This window comes from Paroedura picta, chromosome 2 (assembly GCF_049243985.1).
Source record: "Paroedura picta isolate Pp20150507F chromosome 2, Ppicta_v3.0, whole genome shotgun sequence".
Lineage (NCBI taxonomy): Eukaryota > Metazoa > Chordata > Lepidosauria > Squamata > Gekkonidae > Paroedura > Paroedura picta.
In genome coordinates, this window is record NC_135370.1 from 62,473,475 (window position 1) to 62,490,646 (window position 17,172).

The following is a 17,172-nucleotide window of genomic DNA, read 5'->3' on the forward strand; positions in this document are numbered from 1 at the left end:
CATCAGAAATTAGGCAGGCCATGCTGGAGAGAGGACATTTTTTGTAGAGCTCCCCAGTCATGTTCATCCTGTTTGTTTTTAATTACATATAGATTAAAGGTAGGCTTCTTTCTTACTTTCTTTTGTCCTCAAGGCAACTCCACGGGAGTTTCAAGGCCAGAGATGTTCATAAGTGGTTTGCCATTGCTTGCCTCCATGTTGCAATCATTATATTTCTTGGAGGTCTCCCATCCAATTACTAGCCAGAGGCCAACCCAGCTTGGCTTCCAAGATCTGCTGAGATTAAACTAGCCTGGGCTATCCAGGTCAGGACTGGAGGCAGTTAGCTGGTTCCATATGCACCAGGTGTTCTTATTGTCTGGTAATTATCCTCATTTTTGCTTTTTGAGGGTGCCCTATTGAAATTTTAATTAGTGTCCCACTCTAAATCTTATCTGATAGGGGAACAGTTGCATCTTGAATGTAAATACATGCTCAGAAACACAGCATCTTGCAATGCACAGCTGGTCATCACCCATACATTGCAGCTATTGAGGTATCTGTAAACCGCTTTGCGGTTATAAATAAAAGAGTAAGGGCAAGTTGGGAGGAGTTAGGGCGGGCTCTGTCCGGGATAAAAACTCGGAGGGGCGAATCAGGAGCTGCAATGCGGCTCCTGATTCGGCCCTCCGAGTGTCAATCCTGGACCAAGGAGGCAATGGGGAGGCACGCGAAGCGCACCTCCCCATTGCCTCTTTGGCCGCCATACACAATGCTTTGATGTGGGGAAAGGAGCAGGGCCTTTGACGCTTTGATGTGGGGAAAGGAGCAGGGTCTTTGACGCGGTGGCCCTGCTCCTTTCCAGCCGCATGCCCTCAACACTTCGACGGGGAGCCGGGCAGGTATGCCATGGTCCCAGGACGCCTTCCGCCTCCCACCTACCCGCCGCCAACCTCCAGGACCCTGCCGCTGAATGAGGAAGAAGCTCGCCCACCGCCCGCCGGTGATACCCCCCATTCCCTCACTACCCCCCAACATCTCCCCCTTCGCCGACTCCCCCGCGCTTCTCCCCTAAACCCTACCCCCACACACCACCCTGAGCCCCGCCACCCACCCACCCACACTCAGACAAGACCTTACCCCCTCGGAGACTGGCCCCTTCTCCCCCAGCACGCTGCGAGCCGCGGCAAAGGCGCCGTCTGCACACCTCCGAGCAGCCGCCGACCCAGCGTCCCCGCGCCTCGCTAATGCTATCGAGCCTCCACCGCAGAACACAGGTAGGCCGCAAGACCACCAGAAGCCCGGCCTGCCGGAAGCCTTCTGCACTACACCCCGGGGACGAGGATGCCTGCTTCTGTCACCCACGCCGGCCCTGGGTGTGCAGAAGCCTTTGGAACTCGGCCCCGGGGGAGGGAACCTCTAGCGCCCATTTTATTTAAAGATAAAATGGGCTTTAAATCTAGTAAAAGTATATGACAATTATGTTTTTCTTAGATACCTCTAAAGAACCAGTACGCTCTTTGGCTTAATATTTTTTTAAGCTATTGCAGTGGAATCATGTATAGCACTGTCCCCCCCAAAAAACAAAAACCTTTCTTTTTTCTCCCCTCCCATCTCCCTTTTTAACATGCAGCTTGATGAAGAGTATTTAAGAACTTGAAAACCTGCACACTTTCTATGATGTATTGTGTGGATTTTCCTTCAGACGAACATGACTACCTGCAGCTTTAAACAGTAGGGTATCTGAAGGGCTGTATTTATACATTATTTGATACTGGGCTGCCATTGTGTTGTAGCAGCTGTTTACAACCAGAATGTCTTGGTCACACAGTTGCAAGTGATTGCTACATAGCAGTACAGCCAGTGTGAATGCAGCCAAAGTACAATTGTCAGATCCCCCTTCCCCTCCCCTCCTGGTCCACCAGGAGGGGATGGGGGAAGGGTTGCCAGATCCAGCTTGGATAACTCTTGGGGATTTGGGGATGGGGAGGACAGACACTTCAGAAGGGTACAGTGTCACAGAGTGCACTCTCCTCTCAAGCATTCATTTTCTCCAGAACTGATCTCTGGAGATGAGGTGTCATTCTGGGGGATCCCCAGGTCCCACTTGGAGGCTGGCGGCCCTACATCAAAGTGGTTCTTAGTACAAGCATGTTTCTGCTTTCATGCATTTAATGGCTTCTTTAAAAATTGTATGTCTTTATTGCTGACATATTTACGTGGATTGTTTCAGAACACCGATTTGTTTGATTGAGTGGCTCCATGGCAGACAGGCGGGATTTAAACAAACAACAAGAAAAAAAGCATCCCTAAATAAATATAACAAAAACAGTAGCTCTGTAGACCCTTTCCAAAAAAGAAGCAGAGAAGGAGGTGAGAAGAACAGGAAGAGTTTTTGCGCGCTGCCGCCCCTCGAAGCCCCGCCCTCGCTCCTGAACGCAGCCCCGCCCACTCGGCTTCTTCGCCTCCGGCCGCCTGTGCCCTTCACAAAGATGGCGCCGCCAGCGCCGGCCCCCTTTCTCCAATGGAAAGGAAGGAAGAGCGGAGCTTGACCCGGAAGCGGTGGCGGCTACGCTGCTGTCGGTTGGTGTGGGCTGGGAGCTGTTGCTAGCCCTAGGAGAAGAAGGTCGCCGCGCGCTCCAGACCCCAGTGGGGGCGAGACTGTAGGCGGGGGCAGGTGGGCTGTCGGCGGAGAGGCGGAGGACCTGCGGGCGGGCTGGACGAAGGGGTTGCCTGCCTCGAGGCTGCCCTCCCTCCGGCGTGAGCATCCCCCTCTCGCGACCATGGTCCCTTCGCCCCAGCCGCTCCCTCCGGCTCGCGTTGCCTGCCTCCCATGAAGGGTTGGAGGGGAGGCTGCGCTTTAATTTCGGGTGAGCTCCCCCTCCCCGCTTCCCCCTGAAGGTCGCACTCTTCTCAAGGCTGGTGTGTCCCCCCTCCCTCCCTCCCTCCCCCCCGTCTCATTCACCAGGATTCGGGCGTCCCTCCCTCCCTCCCTCCCTCCCTCCGCCGGACACCCCTCGAGGGGGCTGCGTCTTCCTCACCCCGCCCTGGTGTTGGTATGAGCGCCCTTTCCAAGCCTGTTTCCACCCTCCTCCTTTCCTTCGGAGTTCTCCGGTGTGTTGTTTGCCCCCCTTCGTCCTGGCTCTTCCCCCGTCTTGCACCACACCGGGGTCGGTAGTTGGCTCGCCAAAGCTTTCCCCTGACTTGCTGCTGAGCTTACAAGCCTCCTTCCCGCCTTCGCGGCTGCTGCCATGCAAGCTGCAGAGCCCGTGCCGGCACCCCCGGCTGCCCCAACGACAACCACAGCTGTAGCAGCGGCGATGAAAGTGTCCGAGAGCGAAGGCAAACTGGAAATCTTGTTGCCAGCCCAGAACTGCACCAGCAAGAGTAGCAGTAGCAGCGGGATCAGCAGTTGCCGAGGTGGAAGCAGTACCAAAAGCTGGCAGTACAGGTGAGTTTTACTGAGGCTTGCAGCACCTAACTGGAATACCCTTGTGCGTGTTTTAAGTTTTTTTTGTTATTGGGGGGGGGGGGGGGGAGACCAAGCACAGCAAAACTATGCAAGGTTTGGTGAACTCGGCTTTCACTGGGGAATGATAGATCTAACAGAAAAGTTGCAAGTGCTGTATGTGGTAATATAGAAATTATATCTAGAGCTGATATTTTCCCTCCAGCCCAAACCCAAGCTTCTGTTACTGTCACCCTGCATGTGTTTTCTTTTAAACAACATGGAGTGAGTGGCCTACAACTTACAAAGGGAAGAACTGTATTTCCTTCAATCTGGAAAGACCGGATGTCTTCTGACTGCCTTCCTAAACGTGTTTTCAAAATATGATTGGGGATATGTGGGGGGGGGGGTCAGTAGCTAGGCCTAATAGCAGTGGGGGAATAACTGATGGGAGTCAGTTAATGCTTTACCTAGGAGCTTGTTAGTATGTGCACTTGATGTTTGCACTGGAATCTTGTGAAGTGTGGGGGAGAAAAATTTGTATGTTGTACATGCCATGGAATTATTGTTGGCTGCAATCCACTGGTGTACATTTAAAAATGGACGTGTTTGCTTCACACTTTGTTGTAGTTACTGCTTTAACTGCGGGCAGCACACATTGTGTACGCATCAGTTAACTCAATGTTCTGTGAGCTACCACATATATTTATATAGTTCATATGTACTCCTCTAAGATACAAGACCCACTTGGGAGACATATTGTATCACTAAACGCTCAGACAGTACTATGATAATGAAATAGCTCTGGTAGTTGTATTAAACAGTGTGTATCTCTTACTTAGGAAAAGGAAATCTATGTTCACCCCCACCCCTATGTTGCTACTTTTAAAATATGTACATTATTCTTTGATAGATAAACAATGAATACAGAATATTCCAACATAGGCCTTTCTTGTTGTACTGATATAATATTTACAGCTAGCTCATATATGATCCAGTCAACAGGCATGTGCATAGGAAAAAAATTCAAACTGTTTTGGATTTGGCTGGAATTTATTTGGGCTGAATAAGGATCACCCTTCACTGGTTTAGATTAGGCTGAATCAATATGACAAAATTTTAAAAGTTCTCCCTTTTCCCCCCATGCACATGCTTCTCCCTGCCTTCCTTTGCAACAGAGAGGGTCTCTCCTGCCCTGAAGAGTGTGGGGAGAAGCATTTAAAACAGTGGTCCCCAACCTGCGGGCCGCGGCCCGATGCTGGGCCGCGAAGGCAATGGCGCCGGGCTGCGGTTCCTTCTCCCCGCCCCCCTGCAGTAAAAAACTTCCCAGGCTGCAAGCTTGCAGCCCGGGAAGCTTCTTACTGCAGGAGGGGGGGGAGAGGGAATCAGGGCCGCGCCGCGCATTGCGCATGCGCGCCTGGGCCGCGCATACACACATACGCCATGTGCGGCTGAAATTGCGCATGTGCGAAAGTGCCGCGCCTGCATGATTTCGGCCGCGGTACGCAGGTGCGGCCGCGCATGCATTTTGCGCGGGTGGGGCAGTTGCCCTGCCGGTCCCCAGCCTAAAAAAGGTTGGGGACCACTGATTTAAAAGATGCATCAAGCAGCTGATCTGACCTGATCAGTTTCTTGGTGCATTCTTTAAATGTCTCCCCCCACCTTCTCAGGCAGTGAAGAGTGTCCCCACTGCCTGAGAAGGCATTTAAAGGTTGTGTCAAGTAGCTGATTGGTCATGTTTAGTTGGCATGCCCTTTAAATGCTTCCCTCAGCTTTCTCAGGCAATGGAGAGTAACTCTGTTGCCAAAGAAGCCTGGGAGGGAGGCATTTAAATGGTGCACCAAGCAACTGATAACACAACAGCTGTTTGGCATGGTCCCTTTACCCTTCCTGAAAACTTGTGGAATCAAGGTCAGAGTGCCAAATTGTGATTTGGATACCGCTAATTTGGCCAGTTTAAATCACGGTGATTGGCAGTTTGGCTCGGATAGGTCTGAAAAGTACCCAAATCAGCATTGATTTGGGTACTTTTTGTTGGAGCCGATTCGCCCATCCCCAGGAATCTTGTACCTCTGTAAAGTCTAACCAGATTTATTCCAGCATAAGGTTTTGAGAGACAGAGATTGCTTCATTAGATACATAGAGTGTCCATCTAAAGCAGGCTTTTTCTCAACCAGGATTTAATGAAACCCTGGGGTTTCTTGATGGCCCTGTAAGGGTTTCCCATGGGCAATGATGGCCTGGAGGGGCTGGGAAGGGGAGGGACTTAGAGTGGGCATGTACATAGTTGTGCTTCCTAACCATACTCTGCACATTGCACCACTTCTGGAATTTCTTGGAGCCTGAAGAATGTTTCAGGGTTTTTTTAACAGTAAAAATTAAGAAAGGCTGATCTAAAGCAACTCAACTTAAACTTCTTGTTTAAGCAACTGAGAGTTCAGTGCCGTGGGGAGATGACAAGAAGCTAGGGTAGACCAGTGTAAAACGAGAACCAGAGAGTCGGACGAGAACCAATGGGTTGAAATTAATTCAAAAGAAGTTTTGGCTAAACATCCAGAAGATGTTCCTGACAGTTACAGCAGTTCCTCAGTGGAACAGGCTTCCTTGGGAGGTGGTGAGTTCTTCTTTGGAAGTTCTTAAGCAAAGGCTAGATAGTCATTTGACAGAAATGCTGATTCTGTGAACTTGGGGCAGATTGTGAGTGCGAAGGCAGGAATTATTGTGTCAGTGTTTGTCTCTTGTGGCCCTTTCTTTCATGCCCAGGGAAATGCCGATCACCACTTTGGAGTCAGAAGGCAAATTTCCCCCATGCCAGACTGGCCAGAGACTCTTGATTTGTGGGAGCATCCATCTGGACATGGAATTGAGGTCACTGTAGGTGTGCAAGTAGTTGTGAATTTCCTGCATTATGCAGGGGGTTGGACTAGATGACCCTGAACGTCTCTTCCAACTCTATGATTCTATGAATTAAAGATGATCAAGTACATTCAATGTGTGGGAACTAATCCCAAATGTTGATAGGAAGGCAATGTAGGATTAAAATATAATTAATGGTAAAATAAAATATTGTTTTCCTTAATTAGATTTTATTAATCTTATTCTGTGTGTCTATCAACAGTTGCAAATGGTTCTCACTCTTAATATATTGGTTCTTCCTTCTTTGATTCTTACTTTACACTGTCTTCTCTTTATCTCTCCACTCCTCCTTCCTCATCTGCTGTGGTTTGAATGCTACCAGCTCTGGATGGGCAATCCAATTTATGCTGGAATAAATGCTGTTATCCTTTAAGATGCTACTGTAATCTTACTACAATGAAGTACCATGGCTACTCTTCTGGAATTCTTCAATAAATTGATAGAAGAAAACTGCTTAAATTGTCTTGGCTAATTAGGTTATAACCCTGCATGATCATCAGTGCTTTATACAAGCCATTCCTACTTTTCAAAGTCCTATAAGATTGGTTTCCAGACCAGAGGGAGTGAAGGGGTGCAGTCCTCTGCAACCTTAACTAGGTAGATCAAGTTACATTGAATGCAATAGGGAATAGATTTTGAATAAGTGAGTACACATTTCAAGCTGAAGAATAGTATTAGCAGAGCCCTTCTAGGCTTGTCTGTTATACCACATTTCCTAAGTGCACTGTATCTTTAAACCGCCCGTGGCGCCGTGGGCGTGTGCGTGGGCCGTGGGCGCCGTGGGCGCCACAGACTAAATAAATGGTTAAGGGGTTCTAAGGTGGGATTTGTCCGTGATGAGGAAGGGTCCAGATTGGACCCTTCCTCAGGGAGATTCCCAGTCTCAGCAACTGCACGGCTCGCAGTTGCTCCCTTTCCTAAGGGGTTCTAAGGTGGGATTTGTCCGTGATGAGGAAGGGTCCAGATTGGACCCTTCCTCAGGGAGATTCCCAGTCTCAGCAACTGCACGGCTCGCAGTTGCTCCCTTTCCTGTCGGGCTGATGCAAAGCGCCTCCGACGCGTCAGCCCGGCCACAAGGGACCCCCCGGCAGCCGCGCGGAGGCGGGCGGGGAGGCACTGTCGGTGGCGTCGGAGTCGGAGTCGCAGCCGCGCCGGCTGGCGCGAAGGTGGGCGGAGGCGCTGGCGGCCAAGCGGTGGAGCTCCGAGCCCAGCGCTGCCGAGCCCAGCGGGGGCCGCCCCACGCCGTGCGCCAGACGTGCTGCTTTACCTGCCGCGCCTGCAGCGCCCGCAGACATTGGCACAGGCCCCGCGCCCGGCCCCACAGCCCGACGCGCCCCTGCCGCCGCCCCGCCTGCCTCCGGCGCCGCCGCCGCCATGCCGGCCCGCGCCCGCCGCCACGGCCTCCCTCACGGCGCGCGGCCAGGCGGACGCCCAGCCCATGGGCCTCCCTCAGCCCCGTATGCGCATGCCGCCGCCCGAGGGAGCCCCCGGCAGCCGCGCAGAGCGCGGCTGCCGGGGACTCCCTGGCCACCAAATGACCGCCGCCCGGGGGAGGCCCCGCCACCCGATGGACCCCCCACGAGACGGTCAGTGCCTAGGGCCCGCTGTATTATTCATACAGCGGGCTTGATTACTAGTTTGTTCATAAAAGTGGTGGTAGAACAAGGAATTTAAAGGGTATGTATATAAATCTTGGCATGTTTTACATACTACTTGGATCTGTCAACATATCACTTCAACATGATCACTTTCTGTATAGTACTGCACTTTGTGAATAGCCTTATTTGTAGAATATTCACAGGGCTAATAGGATTTTGTCTGAAAGTTTAAAATTCATTTTATGGCAGATTGAAACTGGTGTTTTAGATTTAGCAGTTTGATTAGGTTCCCTTTCTAGCTCATAATCCGTTTTCTAAATTATTGGAAGAGTATTCCCGAAGTATATAATCTACAGTTGCTGTTACATAAGATGTAAAATATGCAGAACCTAAACAAATAGGTTGAAAAACTGAATGCATCCACTTAGTAAAATTTTAATCAACTATTATCATGTTGCACAGAATGATGGACAAGTCCGAATGGGTGAAAATGCTCATGATATGTGGCAAAACACGTCTACTTGACTAGAATGGGTTGCAATTCTGAAGTCCTGTGTCACCTGTAATTTTGAATGTTTTATAAAAGTACAAGGTGTTTTGTGTGTTAAATGCTCAATTGCTAAATTCCTACTTCTCAGTCTTCTCTTGCAGGGGAAATCATGCTCAATGTGGCAAAATCATATCATGTGATGAGGGATGGGAGTTGCAGCCTAGGATCACTGTAGGGCTAGTCCATATACACCTAGTTTCTTTAAATGAAACTAAGTCTTCTGGGCCGGATGAATTGCATCCAAGGGTACTAAAAGAACTTGCAGATATAATTTCTGAACCGCTATCCATTATTTTTGACAATTTTTGGAGAATAGGTGAATTGCCAGAATATTGGAGGTTGGCAAATGTTGTTCCCATCTTCAAGAAGGAGTAAAAGGAGGATCCGGGTAACTGCTGACTAGTTAGCTTGATGTCTACAGGTGGCAAACTTTTAGAACAAGTCATCAAACAGATGGTCCTTGAGCAGGTAGAGCAGATGGCTGTGATTACTAAGAGTCAGCACGGCTTTCTCAAGAACAAGTCATGTCAGACTAACCTCAGCTCTTTTTTTGAGAAAGTTACTACCTTGCTTGATCAGGGGGATGCAGTGGATATAGTTTATCTCGATTTCAGTAAAGCTTTTCATAAGGTTCCACATGATATTCTTGTTGACAAGTTGGTAAAATGCAGTATGGATCCTATTAATGTTAGGTGGATCAATAATTGGTTGATTGATCGCACCTAAAGGCTGCTTGTTAATGGTTCATCATCCTCTTGGAGAGGAGTGACAAGTGGAATGCCTCAGGGATCTATCCTGGGCCCTGCGTTATTCAACATATTCATAAATGATTTGGATGGAGGTGCTTATTGGCAGATGATACTAAACTGGGCAGGGTAGCAAGCACAGGAGAAGACAGAATCAGGATACAAGATGATCTTGACAGGGTGGAAAACTGGGCTAAATTGAATAATCAAAAATGTGTAGTTCTGTATTTAGGTAGGAAAAATCATATGCATCATTACAGGATGGGACAATGGTATGTAGGATCTGGGGGTCTTAGTAGACCATACACTGAACATGAATCAGCAGTGTGACTCAGTGGCTAAACAGACAAATGGAATTTTGGGCTGTATCAAAAGAAGTATGGTGTCCCGATTGTGTGAGTTGATGGTACAACTTTACTCAGTTCAGGTTAAACCTCACTTAGAATACTGTGCTCAGTTTTGGGCACCACAATTGAAGAAGAATATGACAAACAGAAAAGGGCATCGAAAATGTTGAGGGGTTGGAGACCAAGACATGAGGAAAGGTTGAAGGAGCTTGGTCTGATTAGCTTGGAGAGAAGACAACTGAGATATGATAGCCATCTTCAAGTACTTGAAGGGCTGTTACACAGAGGATGGAGCAGAGTTGTTTTCTATTGCCCCAGGGCGTCAGACCAGAACCAGTGGGATGAAATTAATTCAAAAGAATTTTCAGCTAAACATCCAGAAGATGTTCCTAACAGTTACAGCAGTTTCTCAATGGAGCAGGCTTCCTTGGGAGGTGGTGGGTTCTCCTTCTTGGAAGTTCTTAGAGACTAGATAGCCATTTTACAGAAATGCTGATTCTGTTAATTTAGTCAGATTGTAAATTGCTGGGCAGAAAGGACTGTGTAACAATGGTTGCAAAAATAATCATCACTTGCTTGCTTTGATTTCTAAACAATTCTAATCTTAATGTGAAACATAACAAAAATAATGGAAAATTTGTTGTATATTTTTGTTATTAATACAAATGGAGATTGTCATTAATTGTTCTCCAAATTTCTGAATTTAAGGTGGATCCCAAACTTCCCAACTTTTATATATATGAAGAAGAGTTGGTTCTTATATGCCGCTTTTCCCTACCTGAAGGAGGCTCAAAGCGGCTTACAGTCGCCTTCCCCTTCCTCTCCCCACAACAGACACCCTGTGAGGTGGGTGAGGCTGAGAGAGCCCTGATATCACTGCTCGGTCAGAACAGTTTTATCAGTGCCGTGGCAAGCCCAAGGTCACCCAGCTGGTTGCATGTGGGGGAGCGCAGAATCGAACCTGGCATGCCAGATTAGAAGTCCGCACTCCTAACCACTACACCAAACTGGCTCTCTGTTTTAGATGGCTGGCAACGAATGGGAATATTTTGGGGATGGGGACATGGTAAGTAATATCAGCCTTTTCCAACCTTTTGACCATGGAGGAACCCCTGAAATAATTTTTCAGGCTTCGAGGAGCCCTGTGAGTGGTTTAAGCTGGCCATGCCTCCCTGCTATACCCCCCAGAAGTAACATCACCAAGATTTCTTGTACATCTTGTACTGATTTATCCTATACAGAACAAGCTCATTTGGAGTTGACTTCATTCAGGTAATTTCAAAAGCCTGTACTAACTTGGTTTGTTACTTTTCTTAAAAGGCAAAATGGTAGCTGGAAATGTTTCTTTGATTGGTTTGCCTTGGTTTTCCAATGAAGAAAACCCAAACCATTGCATGTTGTAGTGCTACAGTAGCTAAGAGAAAAGAATTAGAATTTTTTTTTATGTATACTAAACCACATAATAGATAATTAGTAACATATTAATTGCAAAACTAAATTTAAGGATTTTGTGCATGTGCTAAATCAGGCAGCTTTACATTGCATTATTTTTGGGTGCAGAATTCAATACAGTTGTAGATTCTTGGATTCTTTTTGTGAAAGACTAGAGTAGTAGTACGGCAGTGCATGAGTGATGGAGTTAGAATTAGGAGGTGCTTATTTAAATCTGTGGAGCCGAGATAGCGCCTTTCCTTTAATTATACCTTAGTGGCATTTGACTGTAAAGTGGAAATGTCTTGCTGCTCATCCCTGCAGGAATTTGACGAACACACCCTCATTTGACAGCAGACACCCTCAGCCCTGCATTGTCCTTTACTGCTTTCAAGTGTAAAACTGTACCAAACATATGAAACATAGGTAGAAAGGTGGGTGGTCAAGCACTAGTCGATAAACAATCAGAACATCATCTACTGTCATAATGATGATCACACTGCTGGGACTTAGACTGAGTTGTTATGAGGAACTATGGAAGACTGAAAAATACAAATCAGTTTGGATGTGTAGGAATGAAATTTTCTACCATTTTGTATCTGATTCTTGTTGTGTGAGTGATGAATTTCAGACAGAAAATTCATGAGGCAAAAAAAGGTCTCTTGTGGGTCCAGATATTGTTTTTGAGAACTGAAATTCAGCAATACTTTCACTGATTGTTCAAGATCAGGAAGGGAGAACTAGGTCTAAATATAAATAAGAGGAACTGCAGGCTGAACAGGAAAGAGAATGGAAACAGGGCTGTTTTAAGATGAATTAGAAACTGGCCTTAGAAACAAGCTAGGTTGAGCTAAAAATAATAAAATTTAGAATGTGCCTGTATAGAGAACAGTCTAGCTCAGTTTAATTACACTGCTTTCTTTTGTTGCTTTTCCTCCCCAATGCTCTTAAGGAGTTTTGTGAATGCTACTAAATATTTTTGTTATACATAATTGATAGCTGGAAAAATCGTTAGAAAAATTGGACTGTGTTGTGCAAGCACCTCTAGCCTTTGGAACTTCTCCCCTGCCCTCTGTCTAAGCAGGCCATCCCATTCTGTCTCAACCTTCCTAATGCCGTGACCCTTTAATACAGTTCCTCATGTTGTGGTGACCCCCCAACCATAAAATTATGCAAGTGTTCTTTTACAGAAATTAAACCGAAACTGACTAATGGCGTGAAGATCCATTGTTCATGATTGTATATAAATTAGGTTTTTTCCCAGGGTTTCTCAGTTCATTTCTGCCTCTTGTCTCACTGAGCTGCACCGCCACCTGGAGCACCTGGCTGCGCTGGAGGCACTGCTGGAGCAGCTGGCAGTTGAGAGTGGGTGCCTGCAGGAGGAGCAGCAACAGTGGCAGCCCCCCCCCCCGGTTAAGCTGCTCGCCCAGCCGCAACCCCTGTGAAATGGTTGTTTGACCTCCCCAAAGGGGTCCTGACCCCCAGGAGAAGAACCACTGGTCTAGTATCTATGAATTGATTGGGCTCTGTAAAAAAACTATAAGGTTGTAAAGAATTGGCTTTTAGTTGGAGACAGCCAAAACAGAAATAGACTTCCACTTGGTGGTGGAGTGTCAGAAGAGGGCTACATAAGCTGTTCTGGCTTCCCTCTTCCTCACACTGCAGGCTATTACAGGCAATATTTTTTCTTAAACTTCTGTATAAAATGTTGGTGAAAGGTCTGTGGTGTCGTGAGACCACTAGAAGATGGAGTCCTCCGTGGGGTGTGCATAGCTTCTCACAGCAGTTTTGAAAGGGGATTACCTGAGATGTGATGGTAAGAAAAGGGCAAGGTCTGGGAATCTGCACATATTTAAAATTAGGAGTCCCCTGTTCTTCCACACTCACTCTTAGTGTTGTAGACAGTACAGACTTCTAGTGTTTCTCTTTTCTATTATGGCTGTATAGTTTTACTCTATTAGTAACTCTGACAGGTCATTTCCCTGTCATTCTCAAATTGTAGATTGCTTTTAAGGAGGAAAAAGTATTGAGTTTGATCATATCTTGAAAGCTAGCTGTACTAACCTTCACAAAGAGATCTTTGAGGAGATGAAGGTCTTAGGAAAATGCTGTAGCTTGTGACTGGAAAGCAAAGCATAACACATTAAAATCCCGCATTTTAAAATGCCCACTGTGTACTCTATAGGATACAAACTCTAAAATGAATGGACATTGAAGACATTGAATGGGCATTTTCCAAAGCCTTTTCATTCGACTTTCAAATGAGGCACTGGAGGTCTGTATTTGAAATTGTTTAAAATCTTACTTAAAAATTTTCTTACAACAGTGATAAGTTATTATTTCATTGCGTTCATACTAGATTATGGAAACAAAGGGTTCATAGGTAATGTTTGCGAGACTGATACATAGAATGGTACAGGTCTGCAAAAGTTTGCAGCGTGCATGTCGACACATGTATGTTTTAGTCAATTGATGCTTGCTCAGCTAGAAATAGAACAGACTCTTTCATTTGTGAAACTCCTGTGGGCTTGGGAACACATAGGGAAAGGAGAATAGAATCTTCTTCTCCATTTACCTCTTTTGTTTGTGCTTCTGTTGAATAAAGAGGAGTAGAAAGTGCCAGACAGAACACGTGTACATTGATGGTAATGTCATTATTGAATTAAAGAACAGGTTCTTCATTCCTCATGCTGTGAAAAGTGTTAACAGAACTGTTGATACTAAATTCTATTTTTACTGTCCCATTTCAGTGTGTTAGAATTTTTTTAAAGTATAGTCCCCGAACTTGTGGTTGCATCTGGGTTGTCCTACCCTGGCTGATCCATCTGTTAACTGGGTTAATTGAAGGTTTAGTGTAAGAGTAGATTTATATCTGTGATGATCTCTGGGGCTCTGCAAATGAGCATTGCAATGTACACAATGATCTTTTCTTTTCCTGGTGTCTTAATGTGCTATATAATACATTTTATGTGCAAAGTACTTTCAGTTCAAACTTTTACCTCACAACGATTTTGCTGAAAGCTAGCTCTAACATTTATTTAAAATGTTGTGAAATGACAGACCTTTAATTGGGGGGCTAATTACCAATCCAGTTTTAAAAAAACAGATTATTGCATTTCTTTCAGTATTATACACTGCTTTTCTCCCCAGTGGATACTCAAAGGCACATATATTTACAATAAATATGAAATACAAACCTGATAATGAATAATTGGGAAAATGTAAATATGTCCAACCTGTTTCTATTTTACTATTTTCTGAATATATAAAATACATAAGCATGTAACATTGTACTTTTTGGCATAATTATGAAATGAAAAGGATGAATTAGTTTTGATCAAATGACATTTTCGATATGCCAGATACCACAGTGAGAGTGAATGGCAAATTGCAGCGCCTTATCCTTATCAAAGCACATTTCTGTGTGTGCCATCTGTGAAGCCTAGGCAAAAGAAACTGAAAATAGTTATAGTAAACAAAGAGTGTATTTGGACTTCATGTAGTTAAAGTATTAAGGATTGCCACCAGATTTGAAAGCATAAGCCAGCTTGGTGTAGTGGTTAGGAGTGTGGACTTCTACTCTGGTGAGCAGGGTTCGATTCTGCGCTTCCCGACATGCAGCCAGCTGGGTGACCTTGGGCTCACCACAGCACTGTTCTGACTGAGCAGTAATCAGGGCTCTCTCAGCCTCACCTGCCTCACAGGGAATCCGTTGTGGGGCGAGTAAAGGGAAGGCGAATGTAAGCCACTTTGGGACTCCTTCTGGTAGAGAAAAGCGGCATATAAGAACCAACTCTTCTTCTAATGTAGTTCTTATTCTTCATGCAATATCATGTTAATTTGTGATTAAAGAAGCATCCTTATTGATGCTTTATGTCTACAGTATATTGCAGGAGATCTAATGCTGTAGATTGTTTTACATTTTAAAATTATTCATTTGGTACATTTCTTTGGGGAAAAACCTTGGCTTTGAAAAGGCATTTCATTAATTCCAAACAGAAAATATTTCATGTGTTTCCAATTTTTCAGTTATTGCCTTTAAAAAATGGGGGAGGGGGGTCTTTTAGAGGAAATTTTCATTTTTTCCCTGCTGTTACCTCTGAGAAAGCTGGATGATGATGATTTCTTCTGAAGCCCCTTTTCACATCAAAGCCAGAAATTTCAGATTGCTAAAAGTTAAAAGTTCACAAGCCCAAATAGTTTCTATTTATCAACAAAAGCTATTTTTTTATATATAAAGCTGAAAAGAGACAGAATTCTGCATTAAGAGAAGACAATCACCCTGTTGGATCGAACCAGGGACCATCAAATGCAGCATAATTTCCCCAACAATGGCTGGTCAGATGAATCTGGGAGACCCATGGGCAGAGCACAAAAACAGATTCTACCCCCCCCCCCCCCTGTTTTTGTCGCCCGGCAATTGGTCAGACTAATAACTGTTGCTGGACTGATGCTCTCCATGAACGTATCATAAATGTCATCACTGTGTCTTGTGGCTGTGAATTCTGTAAAGGCTGTGTAGTATATGCACTTGTCTGTCCAGAATTGATCGCTAACTAATTTCTATGGAGGGTCCCAGGTTATGCGTGTGTGTCTGGGAAAGAAAAAATTCCCAAACCCAGTTTATCTGTTATTTGTGCTTTTTATAGTTTTCTAGTATATCCCTCCTTTGTGAATCCCTGTTTTTAATACTGAAAGTGCCCAAATACTTAAACCTTTTCTCAGAAAAATCATAAAAACAACATAAAAACATAAGAAGAGCCCTGCTGGATTAGACCAATAGACCATCGTCTAACATCCTGTCTCATTCAATGGCCAACCCACTCCTCCGGATGGCCAACAACAAGGCATAGAGGCCAAGGCCTTCTCCTAATGGTGCCTCCTAGCTCTAGTATTCAGAGGATTCATGCCTCTAAATGTAGTAGCCATTGATATCCTCCATGAATTTATCTAATCCGCTTTTAAAGCTGTTTATTCCCATGACCACTACTATATCCTCTGGCAGCAAATTCCCCATTTTAATTACTCTCTATGTAAAGTAATATTTCCTTTTCTCTGTCCTGAATCTACTGCACATCTGTTTCATTGGGAGCACTTGAATTCTAGTATTTTGGGAGAGGGAGAAAAGTTTCTCTTTATAAACTTATACATGGAGCGCAGAGACTTGGCAGACCTCTTAGTAATCTCTTTTCTAAATTGAAAATTCCCAGACTCTTCAACCTTTCCTCATAGGGAAGGTGCTCCAACCTGCTAATCATCTTGGTTGCCCTCCTCTGTACCTTTTCCAGCTCTGCAATATAGTGACCAGAACAATAAACTGCATTCCAAATGAAGTCTTACCATAGATCTATACAAGGCCATTACAATATTGGCCGTTTTATTTTCAGTCCCTTCCTAATAATCCCTAATGCAGAATTTCTACTTCATGACTCGAGTACATGTTTACGCAGTCAATGTTTTTTCACCTTTCCTCATCATTTTGATCTTTTCTTCCTGCACAATACTATTATTTGGGGTTTTCAGAATTTTAGATAGTATTTTAAAATCCAAAAAGTTTTTGTAAGGATGATCCTTGCTGTTTTGTTTTTCAGTTTGTTTTTCATTTGCTTTGTTTTTACTTCCAGAATGCACCAAATTGATGTTTTCCACCTTGGTCACAAAGTGTCTCTATTTGAGAGTAACAGCCAGTTTAGATCTCATAACTATATCTATGAAATGAAAATTTTATGTGTGCATATATCCTGATATATATTGTATATATTTTTGTATCACTTTACACGTCTGCTTGCCTAAATTTCCATTTTGATGTGATTCTTCTTATCCTTGCACAGTAGAGGGAGGCAGAATAGGTTCATTATTTATGTGAAACACATCTTCTGGCATGCCTCCTGAAATGGATGTAACTACAAACGTGACGTCCATATCACCACCCCAGGGAGCATGCCAGAAGACGCAGGGAGATGGCTGGCAGAGAGCCAGTTTGGTGTAGAAGAAGAAGAAGAAGAGTTGGTTCTTATATGCCGCTTTTCCCTACCCGAAGGGGGCTCAAAGCGGCTTAAAGTCGCCTTCCCATTCCTCTCCCCACAACAGACACCCTGTGGGGTGGGTGAGGCTGAGAGAGCCCTGATATCACTGCCCGGTCAGAACAGTTTTATCA

The 17,172-nt window shown here is 45.1% G+C and overlaps 2 protein-coding genes across 5 annotated transcripts in view; one reads left to right on the plus strand and one right to left on the minus strand.

The window, feature by feature from the left end:
- The window catches only part of LOC143829456 (glycerol-3-phosphate dehydrogenase 1-like protein), a 52,748-nt gene that overhangs the window by 33,395 nt on the left and 2,181 nt on the right, over positions 1 to 17,172 (minus strand). For both annotated transcript variants that reach the window (XM_077320361.1, XM_077320362.1), the window contains exon 2: positions 13,080 to 13,136. The gene's annotated coding sequence lies outside the window, so the exon portion shown is untranslated. The remainder of the gene's footprint in view (positions 1 to 13,079; positions 13,137 to 17,172) is intronic.
- Positions 2,533 to 17,172, plus strand: part of OSBPL11 (oxysterol binding protein like 11) — a 67,275-nt gene continuing 52,635 nt past the window's right edge. For all 3 annotated transcript variants that reach the window (XR_013228155.1, XM_077320344.1, XM_077320345.1), the window contains exon 1: positions 2,533 to 3,430. Coding sequence is in view for 2 of the 3 variants with exons in the window: in XM_077320344.1 (XP_077176459.1) it covers positions 3,231 to 3,430 (200 nt within the window). In the remaining variant the exon portion in view is untranslated. The remainder of the gene's footprint in view (positions 3,431 to 17,172) is intronic.